Source organism: Myiozetetes cayanensis, unplaced genomic scaffold (genome assembly GCF_022539395.1).
Source record: "Myiozetetes cayanensis isolate MyiCay16 unplaced genomic scaffold, myiCay2020 scf3, whole genome shotgun sequence".
Lineage (NCBI taxonomy): Eukaryota > Metazoa > Chordata > Aves > Passeriformes > Tyrannidae > Myiozetetes > Myiozetetes cayanensis.
In genome coordinates, this window is record NW_026087521.1 from 8,558,786 (window position 1) to 8,575,135 (window position 16,350).

Consider the following 16,350-nt stretch of genomic DNA (forward strand, 5'->3'; position numbering starts at 1 on the left):
ACTGGCAACACAGTTCAGCCCACCTCAGGTTATTCTAAGACTTCTCTTAGGGTCTTGAGCTGAAATCCGTATGGGAAAAGAATAACTTGATGAAATTCCCCAGAACAATCAGAAAAACAGGGACTCAAATCCAGCCCCTAAGTGGCAAAGTGACCTAAGCCACCAAAGCATTTGTGAAAGTAAGGAAATGCAGTTAGGTTGCATATGCTTTTATTTCTGTCTGTGCTCTCAGAATGAATCTTACCCTTAAAATTTCATTATAAAATGCTTTTAATAAGATTCACAAAGTTCAAAGATGTTCAGATTCCACTGTAAAAACTGTTTTCTTGCTTAAAGGCAAATGTGATCCCAAACTTTACAAGTGTACATAGCCCTGCATTTGCATCATGTACTGAAGGAGGCCATGCCACTGTAAATGGTGTTAGAGTGGCTGAGGCCATCAGTTTCCCCTAGCCCAATGCACGTGACTAATCCTGAGTTCTGCTGCTTTGAAAAAAGATGAGTCCCCTCACAGTTGCTAAGATTATTCTATTATATATTCTATTATATTAATAGAATAAAAGTGGATTTTAAAATAAGATACATTTCTGGCTGAAAAGAAGCTTTTTGTTTTTAAAGTGATAAAGTTGGATGTGTTTTCAGTGGCTTTGAAGACCTGTTGAGAATAAAGAAGAAAGATTTTTGAAGTTCCTTTAGATCTTAGACATGGGGATTCCTTTTCCAAGAAATGCAAAAAGAGAAAGGGGAAAAAAACCCTTAACTTCTTACAGTAATTCATTTCCAGATTCCAGTGTAGTTAAACAGTGCTGAATTATCTCAGGAATTTAATAGGTGAGGTGCCAGTAAACTTCTTGAGCATCTGGTGACTTACCCACTATGAGGAAACAAAAAGGAAAGTAAACGGCTCTTTTAAAAAGTAAGTAAACTTTGTAAACAATTCTACATCAGCTTCACATTTAACAAAAGAGTTGCCAGAATTTTTCATGTAAGATCTATAGAACTGGAGGGGTTTTTTTTTCTTTTTTTTTTTAACTTTTCAACAGTATTTGGCAGAGGAGGGAGGATTTTTGTGTATATCTCATCTTAACTGAGGTACCTCATTCTGAATTCTTAACGACTTTCTGTGAATTCAGCTACAGAGCTCAAGTTTTCTTACTACCTGATTTGTTGTGTTCTTCAGATTCACTAATAGGCCAGTTAGGGGATAGCCTAGTTCCCTCCTCCTGATTGATGAAATCCCCTGATGTTGCCTACTGGGAACCAACAACTGGAATTGAATGTAAAATGCAGGAGTTCTTTGACTCTACTTGAATCCAAGATCAAACTCATTTCTCCAAACCTTTTCAGGATATTTGTATTCAGGCCTGTGTTTTGGCAGATGAAAACCTATTTCTTTGGTATCAGTGGGATTGATATGGTATATAAACACAAGTTTTGATTAGGCACCTTGGCAATTAGCTTGATCTAGACCCACTAATATCAAAAATGGTCCTGTCATTACCACCAAGAATAAAGTCTTTATTGTGTCTCCTGGCTTGGTGTCCTTCACATAAAACATGACAGGTCTTTTCTCCCCAGGACAACTTTTCTGTTCTGTTCTGTTCTGTCCTGTCCTATCCTATCTTATCCTATCCTATCCTATTCTGTTTCTGAGTTGAGATGCCTATTCAAGGAGTTTGGACTATGGATGGGCTACATCTCACCTGATAATGGTGCCCATTTTACTCAATGAAAAAGGAAGGATTTATAGCAATGGCAGTTGGATTTCATCTCAGTTTTTGAAAGTAGGATGGGATGAGTAAGAGCCACAGCCTAGTCCAGGTAATGCATTTTACATGTAAAGACACAAGATTACAGTAATTTAGAAAAGAAAGGGATACAAGGAATAATCTGGGACTCAGAACTGAGTCTTAAACAAACAGAATTATGACACTAATTCTAGTTTTATGATTTTTCTGCACAAAATATATCTTGGTCCATAGAATCATAGAATATCCTGAGTTGTAAGGAAACACAAGGATTTTTGAATCTGACTCCTGGCTCTGCAGACAACAGCCCCAAAAAATCACATCATTTGCCTGAGAGCATTTGTCTAAATGCTTCCTGATCTCTGGTTTCGTGCCATGACCACTTTTCTGGGGCGTCTGTTCCATATTGCTGCAAGTAAAATCCTTTACTGGAAAATGAGACAGAAAGTAAATATTTAAGCTATTGAAACACAGCTGAAATTCATTTGCTTATAATTAAAATGAATATTCATTTAGTATCTTTTTCAGTGTTTGCCCAGATGCAATTAACAATACTTAGTTCTTCTATAGTGAATTTTGTACTTAGAACACTTTACATATGTTATCTAATTAATCATTATCTAATTATTATGTAATTAATCTGAATAATTACTATTGAACTGTAGTTAAAATATTAATTGAGACAGAAAGCAAACTTAAAATTGAAGTGTAGAATTTGAAACACAGTTTTTGAGACAGACAGTGGTTTAGCCAATAAAAATGAAAAGTCTTATCTGATTTTTTTTGGCACAAAAGAGCAAGTACATATAATAAAACTAAAAAGGTTAAAAAATTTTGACACAATAAAGTAGGTAACTAACTTGCTTTCTGCTTTGTCTGCTCCACATGCATTAGTCAAATATTCTCCCTCCTTCCATTCCTCCCATACTGTGTAATGAAACAGAATGAAGGAATTTGCTTACTAACAAATATGCCAGTGAGGGACAATTTGCACTTTATATGTCCATGCTGGAAGAGTCCCTTGCTGAATATAGCAACTATTCCTTTTGCCAACATTGATTTTTAAATTTAATTTCTGATGAATTATTAATAATGTGGATCAAGGTGATAGCAAAGACAATTGATTTCTTCTGCTGAGCATCCTGCAAGGCCTGGATTTTTGGTTAATAAGATGTTGTCCTCTAAGTTTTTAATTTAATTGGTAGATATTTTATACCTGGATATAAAGGGCAAATTATCTCAGTCATTTTAACACTAGTTGTTTATATTGGAGGTTCAAATACTGGAAAAATAATTATTGTCAGCTGGGTTTCAGAGTTTTTTATGTCTTAAATAGTTATCTGAACAGATCAGCATTGTGGTCACCAAGTTCTCTGATGAGTATCTTTGGCCTGGTGTCAGTGTGGCTCATTTTCTTCACCCATTCAATAATACAAATAAACTACTAATGCTTACGTTAAAGTAACCTCTAATTATTTGTAAAATAATTACCAATTCTGCAGAAGAGATGAGGGCAGATGATGATGATGATGATCAACCACAGTTCTTGAGTATCCTGATGGGGATATGTGGTAGCTGAGAGCGGGGGAATACTTCTGTGGCTACCAACACCATGGTCTTACCTCCCCTTCCCTTTTCAGCCTCTATTTTTTGCTTACATTGGGAGAACATGAGCTAAATGTGAAATCCTCTGCTTTTCACAGATCACAGGTAAAACTGTCTGGCCTACCCAGGACTATATATGGGTGCAAAGTGACTCTCTATTGTGTGGATTCATGGGGACCAGATTAATCCCAAGGGGACAGCAACTTTTCAGTCCCTGTGCAGGACACAACAGTGAGGAGCTATTTTAGTTCTTTAATAAGACTCGTCTCACTTAACTGTTCACATGGTCTGTATCATCAGCACCACTCATAGAAGGCTTTCTTTAGAAGCAGTGGGGAGAAAAAGAAATACATTTATGACGTGACACATTAGATTTGATTTAGCGTAATAGGATCCGTGTATCTGGACTACATGGATGACACAGGCTTGTTGAGACAAGCAGGAGTTTGAAAACCCAGTAGAACGGGGAATTGTGCCAGGAATTAAGGATTTGGTTCCTCGGAGAGTAATTTGTACTTCCAGTCAACTTCTGAAGATAACACTTTGAAACAAAGACGGTGGCATAGTTAATTAAATTTGTGCTGTATACATGACCAAATACTGAAATTGCTTTCCTCATATTGAATAATTTTGGATATTTCAGGATTTCTTCCTTCTGCCAAATAAAAACTAATACTAATCACAATGGACCGAAAATCCTTTTGTTCTGCATAGTAGTAAGACAAATGGTGTATGAGGATCATTTGTATTCTGTTATCCATATTGGTTTAAATCCAAAATAAATCAAAAATTAGAGACTGTCAGTAACAAAATTAAGTTTTGCTCTCAGTCAAAAAACACTTAAATTCCTTGTCATATTTGATTATGCAGCAGTTAGGGTGGTTGTAATGAAATGTGTTTCTAATATGTTTCTAGTGATAAATAATCAAATGTAAAACATTTCCTTTTTTTTTTTTAATTTCCAGTGTCCCAGTAAAACATTTGGAGGTTTTGATTCCACCAAGGATCTTCCTGATGAAGTTATAACATTTGCCAGAAGTCATCCAGCCATGTACAACCCAGTATTCCCCATTAACAACCGTCCAATCATGATTAAAACAGATGTGGATTATCAGTTCACACAAATCGTGGTAGATCGAGTAGATGCAGAAGACGGCCAATATGATGTGATGTTCATTGGCACAGGTAAGAAGTCCTGAATCTACAGCGTTTCCAGGCATGGTGGAAACATAGAGCAGATAAAATTTCGTGCTCTGAAAGACAGAACACTGGCAGAACAGTGTATACCTGTGAAAATTTGGGGCAGGACTCAAAACTGTGCGTGTGGGGAGGTCTTTGTTACATACGTTGACTGTTACGGGTTCAGGCCATGGCCTGCACAGCTAAACTCTTTAGGAGCTTTGCCAACTGGATTAAGATGAAACCACTCTCTTTTCAACTACTGTTATTAGGGATTTTTATTAGAAATATCTTGCCTTATGAATTATAATTTAGTATTAAAATGAGGGTTTGAGGTACATGTTTTGAAGTGCAGTGTAAGAAGTATTAAGACAAGTGAGGCAAGCATCCAGGTATGGGAAATGTCTTGTGTGCCTTTCAAGTATTTCAAGTATTGCCTTAAGATGCTCAGCTCTTTAGCCAAAAGGATGCATCATTTTACTTAAGATGAAGATATCTGGCACATACAAAGTGTTTTCAGAAGAGCCAATATTCAAATAGAAACATGATATCCTTTCCAAGGCATTCTCAGAATCATACAGCTTAGGCATCCCACAGAAGTGGAAATATGCACCCAGAAAAGACATTTTCTCCAGAAAAGCAATAATGAGAAATAAATGTGTCCAGAAATTAGCTAATATTAATTTTCCTATGTTCAATACCTTCAGAACTGTGCTGAGTAGTAGTGGGTGGATCTGTTTCTTCACCTCTGAAGATTTTCCATTGGTTGTCTGATGTTTCAGTTATGTTGAATAAAAGTATTTTCAACTTCTACTGAACATAATTACTAGCAATTAGACATTGGCATCATGAAGCCAAAACAAACCAAACCAAAACCCTACTTTTTTTTTTTCAGCTTTGGACCAAAAAAATATCTGTCTGACTGTCTCTCTTATAACAGTCCAGATTTTTACACGCTTTAAATACAGTTTTGGTACTTTAGACCTGGGGTAAGATTTCCAAAGCAATACATATCAAGGTCTCTTTCATGTTGATGCCTGAAATACATTATAAGTAAACTGAGAGCTGATGAAGTTTTGTGTACCAAACACAGTGCAAGCATAACAATTCAGACCATTTACTGCAGAAAATGCAGCTCTGCAGAAAGGGTTCCAGCACTTTAAAGCTGTGAACTGAGTTATTAGATACCAGTGCTACAGTATGCTCTTGCACAAAGCATTGTAAAGTATTTCCATATGATTTTACACAACATATATATTTTCCATCACTCATTAGAGACTTCAGTGCCATCTAAAGTTGGCAGTATTTGGTGCCTTTCAACAAGTCTTCTATAACCTGTCAGCCCCCGCCCAAAAAAAAAAAAATCAATGGCAGTACTCCCCTTGGCTGTGCTGTGAGGGAACAAGCCCTTCAGCATCTAGAGTATGATGCTGAGCAAACATAAGGAGCTGATTTAAGTCTATATCTTGAGCAAAAGAGGTGCCATTTATCTCACCAGAGCTTGGCATTCAGACTAAGAAAGCTGCACTGGTTTCTGCAAGGAAAAGCAGTAAGTTAGTCCAGAGAGAGATTCACTGTACTTTCTTCAAGACCTCTGTTAGAGTAAGAGGAAGAACACAGAAGTTCCTGTCTGTTTTCAGTCAGCGCAGGAAGATTTGCTTAAAGCTGAGCTACAGCTTTTAGATAGTTACCGTTACGTACACTAGTTCTTTAGTTATCATTGTAGTGGTTCTTATGTAAATCAGTGAGGCAAGATCTCCCTCTAAAAGAACCTGACAATTTTTACTTTGAGTTGGGAATTTAGGCATCCACCTAATTCCCAAAACCACTAATATTCAGGTGTGTGGTAAGTGCTTGGGATTCCATCCAGTGTTGGCAATAGCTGTGCCCAAGAACTATAAGGAAAGTATTGAAACACTATTACTTGTATTTGCCAAAAGATATTTCAGCAGCAGAATCCCACCTTTGTAAGTGTAGAGTGTTACTATGTCTTGAAATACTACTTTTGTCCATAGAAACTGTCCTTTTTCCAGCAGGACTTTATACCCTTGTGGGACAAGAACAGGCATTACAGCACCCATGCTTGGAGCTCGAGTACAAAAGATGAGCTCTTCTAAGCTTGCTTCTAAGCTCATCTGTACTGTGGTTTTCAGAATGAGGAAAGGGCATCTTCCATGTGGGGGAAAAATTAAAGAGGCACAACCCAGGCCCTGCCTGGCTTCTCACTGAGCCAGCTGGTCAAAGTCAAATGAATCAGAAACAGATACACAATCAGTGTGTATTACATCTTCCCAAGCAAAGAACTAAACCAGGGAGCAGATTAAGGACTCTAGTCCGTTTTCCCACTTGATGATCTAAAGCCAGAATTATGCTCTCTGGGGTATGACTGGGTTTTTCTGTGCAGGTCTGTCCCATCAGATTAGATATATTTCTCTGTATTTTCCCATTGCTGCTACAGCAATCTACATTATTCCCATGTGATGCTAAACTGCAATATATTGAAGAAGTACTTTTTTTTTTTCCTTTTCATTGAATAACTGATGATAATTGACCACAACATAATTAATAGCCTCTCAGTGTGGTCACATTTTCCTTTCCTGTGGGTGAAATCTTTAGCTGAGCAGTTTCTTTCCCACTGTGATTGTACCAATGTGTTTCACAATGAAAATAAAATCCTATCGGCAAACTTGAAAAGTATATCAGAAAAAAACAGGATTTAAGATATGCACTTAATGAATATCCTGAATGCCTAATGTTTGGGATCCTTTGGCACAGTCAAAGTACCTCTGTCAGTAAAGCAAATTAATAACAGTAATTTTATCTTACTATTGATCCTAAAGGAGACGCCTCATTCTGTTTGTGTGAAATTACTTGAAATACTACTCTGTAAAACTTGATCTAGAACTCAGATAAAGCCCCACTTTGATACCTGTGGCCTGACCAGAGTCACCGCAGTGATTAACACGGTGTATCTTTGACCTCAGAGGCTTTCTTGAGATCAAGCAACTGTAATTGTTGCAGGATCCACTTAAAAGTCAGACCTTCTGTGGAAACAACATTATGGGAAGCTTGTGTCTGCTCAGGGCCCACTCAGGCTGTTTCATGAAAAATCTCTCTTTATTTCTAAAAAATGACATTTGATGGATTTTGATTGAGGACAGTCCCAGTCCAACACAGAATACAGTTGTGACACTTTGCTACAGTGTTAAATTTATTAGATCAGAGTTCTCTGGCTTTTACCCGTAAAATGTATTTTCCTCAAAACCACAGTCATCAAAATATCGGGATAATTAAGGAAATTAACTCATCCATTAAATTACATATATAACTAGTGCTAAATTATCTATTGTTCTGAATTACTCTGTTATAGAAATGTGGATTTTTTTCCTTTCTTTTTTTAAAGTTTATATTGCATTTGTTCTGTACCACTCTCAATATTTCTTGAATTAAATATATTCAATTAGCAGGAGTAACCATAATGAAAACCACTTCCAAACCCACTTATTTGGTATATTTTACAAGCTTCGTTTTTGCATATAACTGCCTAAATAAAAACAAAGTTGTACTTTGCTTTGCTGTTGCTTTAAGAAATAACTGTGTTTTTTTCTTTTTAAAAAAGAATATATGAATTCATTACTAATAAAACATTATGTACATATTTGAGGGGGGCAGGGAAATTACTTCTTTCTAAACTTCCAAAAATGTGTATTTTGAAACCAACATCTGCTTAAAGGGAAGCATATGGAAAAATGAAAAATCTCAGTTCTACTGGATATTCTAGGTTTTCTAGGATATTTTAATACAAATTCATTTAAAGAGGTTAAACACCAGAATTTTCTCATTAAATCATTAGCTTTTAAGTTAATTGCCTTATAAAAACACTTTCAACACGGGTAATCTCTTTGTTTCAATTTTATGCGTATTTTAAACATAGAAATGGTATTTTGTCATCTTTTTAATCAGAAGTTTCAACTAACACACACAAATACATATAATTATAAAATGTATATATACTTGATTTTGTGGTTAAATTGATGGTTAAATCCTTAAGAATGTTGACCCTTACAGTTCTTAGAGAATTTTATCCACTTAAAGTGCTTTGCATTTTCTTAAGCTATTACTGCTGTAGGATGTGCAACATGAAAAGTCCTCGGGACAGAGGAGGTCTTTAGTCTCAACCATGTTCACAAAACCAAAGGCTGTAGCTCTGGAATTTCGAGCGCTGGCCTTGTTCATGTTAAAGCCAATTGCAAAACTCAAAAAATGTAAATGGATATATTATTAAAATTCTGGGACACACTTATTTCCAAACTAAAGATTGGAGTTGTATGCTTTTTACCCCTCAGTGAAGACCAGAACCTAACAGGCAGAGAAATGTCTTAAGGGGCTGATACATCTTAGGAACTTCGTTTGTCACAGGGAAGATCCCATGTACTTGAGAGACCCAGCGGCTTCATCTGTCTAACATTTGTCCAGATGGCTTTATGTCCACACTGGAATATCTTTACATGCATTTTAGGAAAGGCAGACATCATATTCAAAATGAACAATAAAACATACCTGGGTAGACGTAATGCATTTCCTTCCTCAATTATGCATCTGTCATTTTATACTGTCACTTAAATACTATTTCAGTACTGTTTATTCTTTAATAACTATAATAGTATATGTCTTCTTTTTGCATTTTGATAACTGAAAGACTTCAGTAAAATTCCCTACTGAAATTCAGTGTTTTCTGAGGTTATTTTAAATAGCAGTTGTTATTTTGAATGAGTGCTGAGAAATGTGTAGCTTCACAATATCTATATGTGAAATAATAATATACTACAAGAAATACTGGCTGCTACAAAATTTAAGTATTCATCTTAAGCACCTGAAAACTCCCTTTTTTTTTTTTTTTTTCCTTTTCAAGATATTGGAACAGTTCTTAAAGTGGTTTCAATTCCTAAGGAGACTTGGCATGAACTAGAGGAAGTCTTGCTGGAAGAAATGACAGTCTTTCGGGTAAGTGAGGCTAAATTTCAAGTGTCAGGTTGTAGATTTCTCTGTGGACAGCTGCAAACTCAACTTCTTGCAGCCTAGCCAAGGAACAGCCTGGCATACCCCTCTAATTAGCTTGTTATTTAGAGACCCAGACACTAGTCAAAATAAACCTTGAAACTTTCAGTGCTAGCTGGAGGTTAATGATAAAAGGAATGGCATTCTGGACTTGTTTGGTGGTTTAAGAAGTAAATTATTATTTCTGAATCTTAGAGCTATTGCATGCTGGAGTTAAATATCTACCTGTGCAAGTCTAGGAATAATGCCTGACTGTTATCTCCCAGAGTTAAGCAATATATGAATTTATAGTTGCATCAACTCTTAACACTATTCAGACTATTAGCCTGTTGTAACTAGGAAGATACTTGAGGTAAACCAGTGATCTGCCCAGATTTCATACACCTAATAATCTGAGGAACAAAGAAAGTGTTTATATTTTCAAAGGTGACTTTAGAGACTCAATTTCATGTTCTGACACAAGGCACCGGAAACAACCTCTAAACTTCAGCACTTTTTGGTGAAAATCAATCCCTTCCATTTTTCCTTTTGAGCCACCAAAAAAATACGGCATCCCACAGGCACTCCTTCCTGCAAGGCGAGGCTGAGCAAACCTTTCAAACAGTTTCCAGACAGAACGCAGGAATGTCTCGTGTTTTGTACACAACAACGAATCATTTACATTCCCCAGGTTATTCTTTTTGTCAGTGCAGTTTTATGGCACCATTTCACTGGCTCCAGGCTTTTGGGGAGTTGATACCTAGCTGGGAGCACGAGGTTAATCTGTCAGCATGAAGATGATGCTTGCATGCTCTGAGGGCCTCGTGTCGTGTGGTCTCGCGCCAGATGTGCTGACAAGGACTGTGTCCTGGACCTGCCAGAGGGGCCCAGCCACCACGTCCTAATCAAACTCAGTTGCCATCCCTTCATCTTTGATTTCTGAACAGAGACAACATATCTAAATATGAGAGCTTATATTTTTATTATTATTATTATTTCCTATATTATGTTTATTTTTCCATATGGGAAATCTTGTCTTCACTGGTTCCAGTCTTGTTTTAAGTACCAGATATCACTGAAATATGGGTCTCTGTTTCTGCAGTCCTTTTTTTTTTGAGGACAGAAAGTAGAAACTATGAGTAAAATGAGAGAAGTAATTTTTGAATCCTGGCTTTTTTCTTTTTCTTTTCTTTTTTTTTTTTTTTTTTAATACATCCAAAAGTCATTACATTAATGCAGAGTAATTTGGCAACTGCTGATAATGTATGAGTCTCTTCCCTAAATCAAGTAGAAGTGCCAAGCTAAAGGAGATCAGGCAGAATAAAAAGGGAAAGAAGGAAAATAAATGGAGTGAGTTTTATTTCAGAAAGGTTTTACAGAAGCAGAATAGTTAGTGCCAAGTTCGAATTTATTATTTTACTTTATGTGTGTATTTTTTCATTACACAAAAGGATTTTGGTGTTCTGATTTACTTGAAAGCTTTTTTATCTCCTTCGGCATGTATTTAAACCTTAAAAAGGATGTTAATGTACTTCAACGGAATAAGGAGAATTTGTGTGTGTGAGATATGAATCTTTCAATAGGGAATTTACAGAAGATTTTTCAGGTACCTTATCCAAATGTAAGTTTTCTTTAGTTGCTAAAGAGTCCATGTGCATCATGAACAATGTATTTTGTTGTTTAAACTGCACTGTTCTGAGTACAGTGCTTTTCATTTGTAATTCCACAAAGCTGAAAATCTTTCATGTCTGTTACATTGATAATAAATGCCTCTTTTACCCCCATTTGTGCAATATTTAACTGAACAGCTGAGCAAACGAACGAACGAGTTCAGTTTTCATTCAAAAGTTACAGTTAATCGATGCTTTCTAATAAAAGGTCTGTTAAACCCTCTGCAGTGGCAAGTTCACTTGCTTACCATCCACTGACCCATATCGAATTCTCTAAGGATAAACAAGTTGAAAGCTACACAAGTGCAAAAGCTTAATAAGGACTTTATTAATGTACGTAACCAAAAGTAGGATGTGTGGGATCAATACCAGATATTTAGGTGGAATAAAGTTCATGCAAAATTGACTTGCACACTTTGTAACCAAATTATGCAACTTTTGCTCTCAAGATTAAAATCCATCCAAGAAACTGGACCTAAAAGGTGTAACAGTTGATTAAATAAGGGATATTCCAGGGTGTAAAAAGTCTCTTGCTCATTTCAGTTATGGGTTCTGCAAATGTGACTGACTTCTTTGTAAAGAAGTGAATAGTGTGGTGCAGTCAACAAGATTACTCTTGGAATTAAGACTTGTTCTTATGAATAAAATTTCACAGGAACCAAGTTTTCACCTTGGTATGGTTAAAAGGTGTTGCTTATTTCAGTGTTATCACCCTTAATATATAGTATCTATGAATATAACCATTATTATTTTCATATTTCCTGGGAGGTTCTTTAAATGTAATTTTAATATTAAGTGTAGAAAGTAATTTCAAGATGTGAAATTAGTGACAAAGTAATCACAATGAAACTGTAATATTAATGGAAAATTACATGTCTACAATCAGTATAGCAATCAAAGATGCATGCAGATATGTACATGCATTTTAATTCATTTGCAGCTAGAAATTATTTCAGTGCAAAAGACAACAAGAGTTTTATCACTAGGGAGTTTATAGTTTAATTTCAGGGTTGTGAAAATAACATTTTTATGCTTATAGCTCATTTTATATTTTAACTCTATTTTTCCCTAGGAACCCACTGTTATTTCAGCCATGAAGATTTCCACAAAGCAGGTACTATGTGCACAAATGTTAAATCACTTTCAAATATTTATTGGTCTCTGTCTTTTAGAGACAGTAACTTGGCAGTCAGCAGAGACATATTAATTGCAGCAGCAGCATCCCATCCCTTTATATAAACAGCAGTAGTTTCTCAGGAAAATGTGACGTGCAACGGAGAAAGGAAAAGTCTAGTTTGCGTTACTGGTAAGGTGGAAACTAAACACAAAGTAACCAGGTGTCTGGTGGCTCTCTATAAAAAAAGCCAAATGTACATAACCAAGGTCCCTTGTTATAGAAAGTTTTCGTGACAGAGAAACTGTTGAAAAGGAGTAGCCAAACTTGGTCCCTTGCTTTAATGGGACTAGTTCTAGTTTCTGTAGGAATAGTAAGGTACAAAATGCAGATGGCAGAAGCAAAGGGATATGAGACATCCTCCTGTCTTTTCTGTCCTATGCTCATTCCATTCCTGGATATGCATCATTCAGCTTTCACAAAGAATTTAGATCTGTTTCAGTCCAAATTTTCCATGGCCTTCTGGTTCAGTGATGTGGTTAGGATATGGGTTCCAGACTCCAGAATTTATATTTCCTACTTTCTGTTGAGTACACTAAGAGCCAACTGCTTATAGAAAAGGTTTGTGTTATAAGACCAGGCCATAACTAAAATGAACTGAACTTCTTGATGGATAGAGGTGGTTTTGTCTTACAGTAAAGGTGATTCCCGCATTTCTAGGCAAATACAGGGAATTATTATTAGGCTTCTTTGTGAAGCAGTTGATGAATTATGTAGTCGTGCAAATAACATTGGTTTACAGTCCAGGAATGAAGTGGGTATTAAAGGCCTATCTTCAGTTTTGCCTGGAATTCAGTGGATGGATCCCAGCCACTGTCGTTTCCTGTTTCAGGACTCTGAGGCATAAAACTTAGTGTCAAATTTAACTCTTTTTTTTTCCTTCTTTTTCACATTTGTGCTTATTTGGAGCCTAATTTAGTAAATATAAGTAACTTGTTCACACTCATTAACTTTTCTGTTAATGCCATTGTCAGTAAAGAGGAAGTTTGGTATTACTTCAGGACTAGGTGACTGAAAATTGTGCATGTTATAAAAAAGATTTAGTTAATTCATCTACCTCACTCTATACATTAGTAAACAGAAGTTAAATTAATTCTGCAATGGACAGAGCCCAGTATTACGTTTCGAATTATGCATATTTAACTCTGAATTCACTGTATTTAGATAAGTTGTCTGAAAGCATTCATGTGTTTGACAAAAGATTTGGGGTGAGGATGCTCTTCTATGATAGTTTACCACCTAAACCAACAAAAATGACAGGACCCAAAAAAAGGTACTGTTGAATACTGAGATATTTAAAAACAAACCTGTCAAGTTGTATATATGTTCACATCATAGCAAAATGCTCTGCTTTGGATTATTTTCATAAGTACATTCCCTTAAAGCAACCAATCATATGTGAAAATTTACCATGCATTTTCATACAGCTTCTTCTTCAAAGAATCTTTAGTTGTTCAGGAGAGATTACAATTTTCCCTGAGTCTTCTGAAAACAAACTTACACTGCTAAAATTGTTTAAAGCTAAAAAAGAGCATACAACACAAGTTATTCAGGCAGAGTAAGACTCGTGAAAAATCAACCAACCTCAGGCTAAAAATGACAGAATCATGATACAGGGTGACAAACTTTTGGCAGTATGTATGAAATAAGTATATGGCAACATGTTTCCATTTTACATTTATGATTTAAAAATCCTTTAGCTCTATAACTCAAACACTTTACTCACTGTGCTCTGATAAGCAGGGCAGTTTTTGTATAAAAAGCACAATAATTCTATGCATTGTAGAAAGCAGGAGAATGAAATATAAACAATAAAAGTAGCATGTTCTATCAAATACCTTAAAAGCAATCACTTCATTTTGATTTCTCACTAACAAATCTTTCATCCAATGAGAAACATGGCACTGGAAGCTACTCCCTATTTTTTTAATGTTTTACTACTCTGATTATTCAAAGCTACCTCTTTTTCGATTATGCCAGTATGTTATGTTACAGATTACTCTTCTAAAGACCAAAATCTACAAATTCTTCAGGAGCAGAACTTAACTTCAGTTTCAAATTATGTAAAGCTATAAGGCTCCTGTGTCTCTCTCTCAGAGTATGCATTCAACCCTTGAGCATGTGTTTCTTTGAGCAAGGAAATTTAGCCTTTATATGCAAGACTAAGCCTTGACAGTCTTTTGCCACTCTGCTATCATTAACTCACAGGAATTGCATCTATATTTTCTCACTGAAGCTACATATTCCTCCTAACTGTGTTCAGAGCCCTAGGTTTGTTTAACCCTATCACTTAAACAGTGTATGCATGGTTAGCAATAGACAAAAACCATTGGAAGTATGGCATCCTTAAGCCACTGCAACACCCTACAGCTGTCTAAGGTCCCAGTTATGTGGGACACCCTATCTACCACCTGAGCCTTGAGCCTGTCAAGTGGAGCTCCATAATTTTTTCCTTGATTTGTAAATGTGGGACCAGGGCAAAAAGTCAGGCCTGTTTTGTGGAGAAAGCTCTCATCTTTTTCTCAGGTTCAGGTTTGCGATGCTATTGTTTCAAAAAGCAATTGGATTTCTGGTGAAATGGGAAAAGGAGATCCCTAGCTGATAAAGGCCAAGTCCTTGTCTGGTGAACTGCTATGAAGAGTTTTTGTTTTTCCTCTATAATATTTTCAAGTAAAGTGAAGGCAGAGACCTTCAGAAATATCTTAGTGACTATTTTTGTAGCATATTTCACAAAATACTGAATTTTTTTCAAATATCACCATTTCTGTCCACACTGGGAATACAGAAAAGACCAGCTCAAAATAGATGTATCACTTAAACAGCCTCCTGAACTATTCTGCAATCACTTTCCAAGACATAAAATTAAATTAAATGGGATTTGAGCCTCATACTCCCTAAAGTTCCCTATAAAATTCTGCTTAAGTTCTTCTTTTTAAGCATTACATTTTTTTTTTCTCTCTCTCTCTTTGTAATTCCAAATGGAGAATTCTGTTATCTCTGTCTGACTTGGGAAAGACTGTTTTTTTGGGCAGCACCATGGTGCAAACAGAAAACACTGGATTGCTTAAAAAATTAGTCTCTTCAGTTTTTCTTGAGTTCTAATACTTCTACAAGAACTTTTAGAGGACAACCTTTCTTTTTTTTATCCCTCTCTGATTTGATCTGATAATCAGCTCATTGATTAAATTAATGTCTTGGGAGAAACTCTGCCCAAAAGGCAGTTTGACTGGGTATGGCAAAGTAAGGTCAGACCATTGATGCAAATAATTCTGTTACTATTTTCTGATTTTTCTTACTGCCTGGATTTATATATTGATAGTGTCCAGAATAATGATCACCAGCTGGAGTCTAAAACCAGGATCAGAAGAGCAGCAAACAGGACAGCAGCTTCAGGCTGTGCAGCACCTGAAACACATGCTGCAGTTCACTGATTGAACTTATCTAAAAGGAATAGTCTTTAAGTAACCCTATTTCGGCCTCAGTTTTGTTTTGTTTTGTTTTGTTTTGTTCTTGTTTTGTTGTGTTTTCTTACATGTTTCTACTCATTCTTCAATTCTAAAGACATTTATTAGAAATCATGGAGGGTTTTTTTACCAAATGAAATTGGTTACAGAGGTACATGGGAAACCATTACACCATTCTTTATTTTCCCATGTGCATTCTCTGGGTTGATTTTTGTATTAGTTGCACCACACGTTCCTACACGCTTATACAGATATTAATGCCCCAATTACACAGGACTCAGATCAATACCATCTGGACATTTAAGATACTTAACTGAAGCTCTAATTTGACCTATGCTGCCTTCATAATCAGTAAAGAGAAGAGGCATCCCTTGAGAAGCAGTTAGGTCACCTAAGATTTGAATTGCTGCTCTTTTTAGTGCAGGACATACCCCTGAGGTGGATACTTGATTAAGTGAGTTAAGTTAGAGAGA

At 36.0% G+C, this 16,350-nt stretch overlaps 1 protein-coding gene across 2 annotated transcripts in view; it reads left to right on the forward strand.

The window, feature by feature from the left end:
• SEMA3A (semaphorin 3A) overlaps positions 1–16,350 on the forward strand; it is a 330,888-nt gene that overhangs the window by 296,453 nt on the left and 18,085 nt on the right. For both annotated transcript variants that reach the window (XM_050324359.1, XM_050324360.1), the window contains 3 exons: positions 4,319–4,538; positions 9,445–9,536; positions 12,312–12,353. In XM_050324359.1, the coding sequence (XP_050180316.1) occupies positions 4,319–4,538; positions 9,445–9,536; positions 12,312–12,353 (354 nt within the window). The remainder of the gene's footprint in view (positions 1–4,318; positions 4,539–9,444; positions 9,537–12,311; positions 12,354–16,350) is intronic.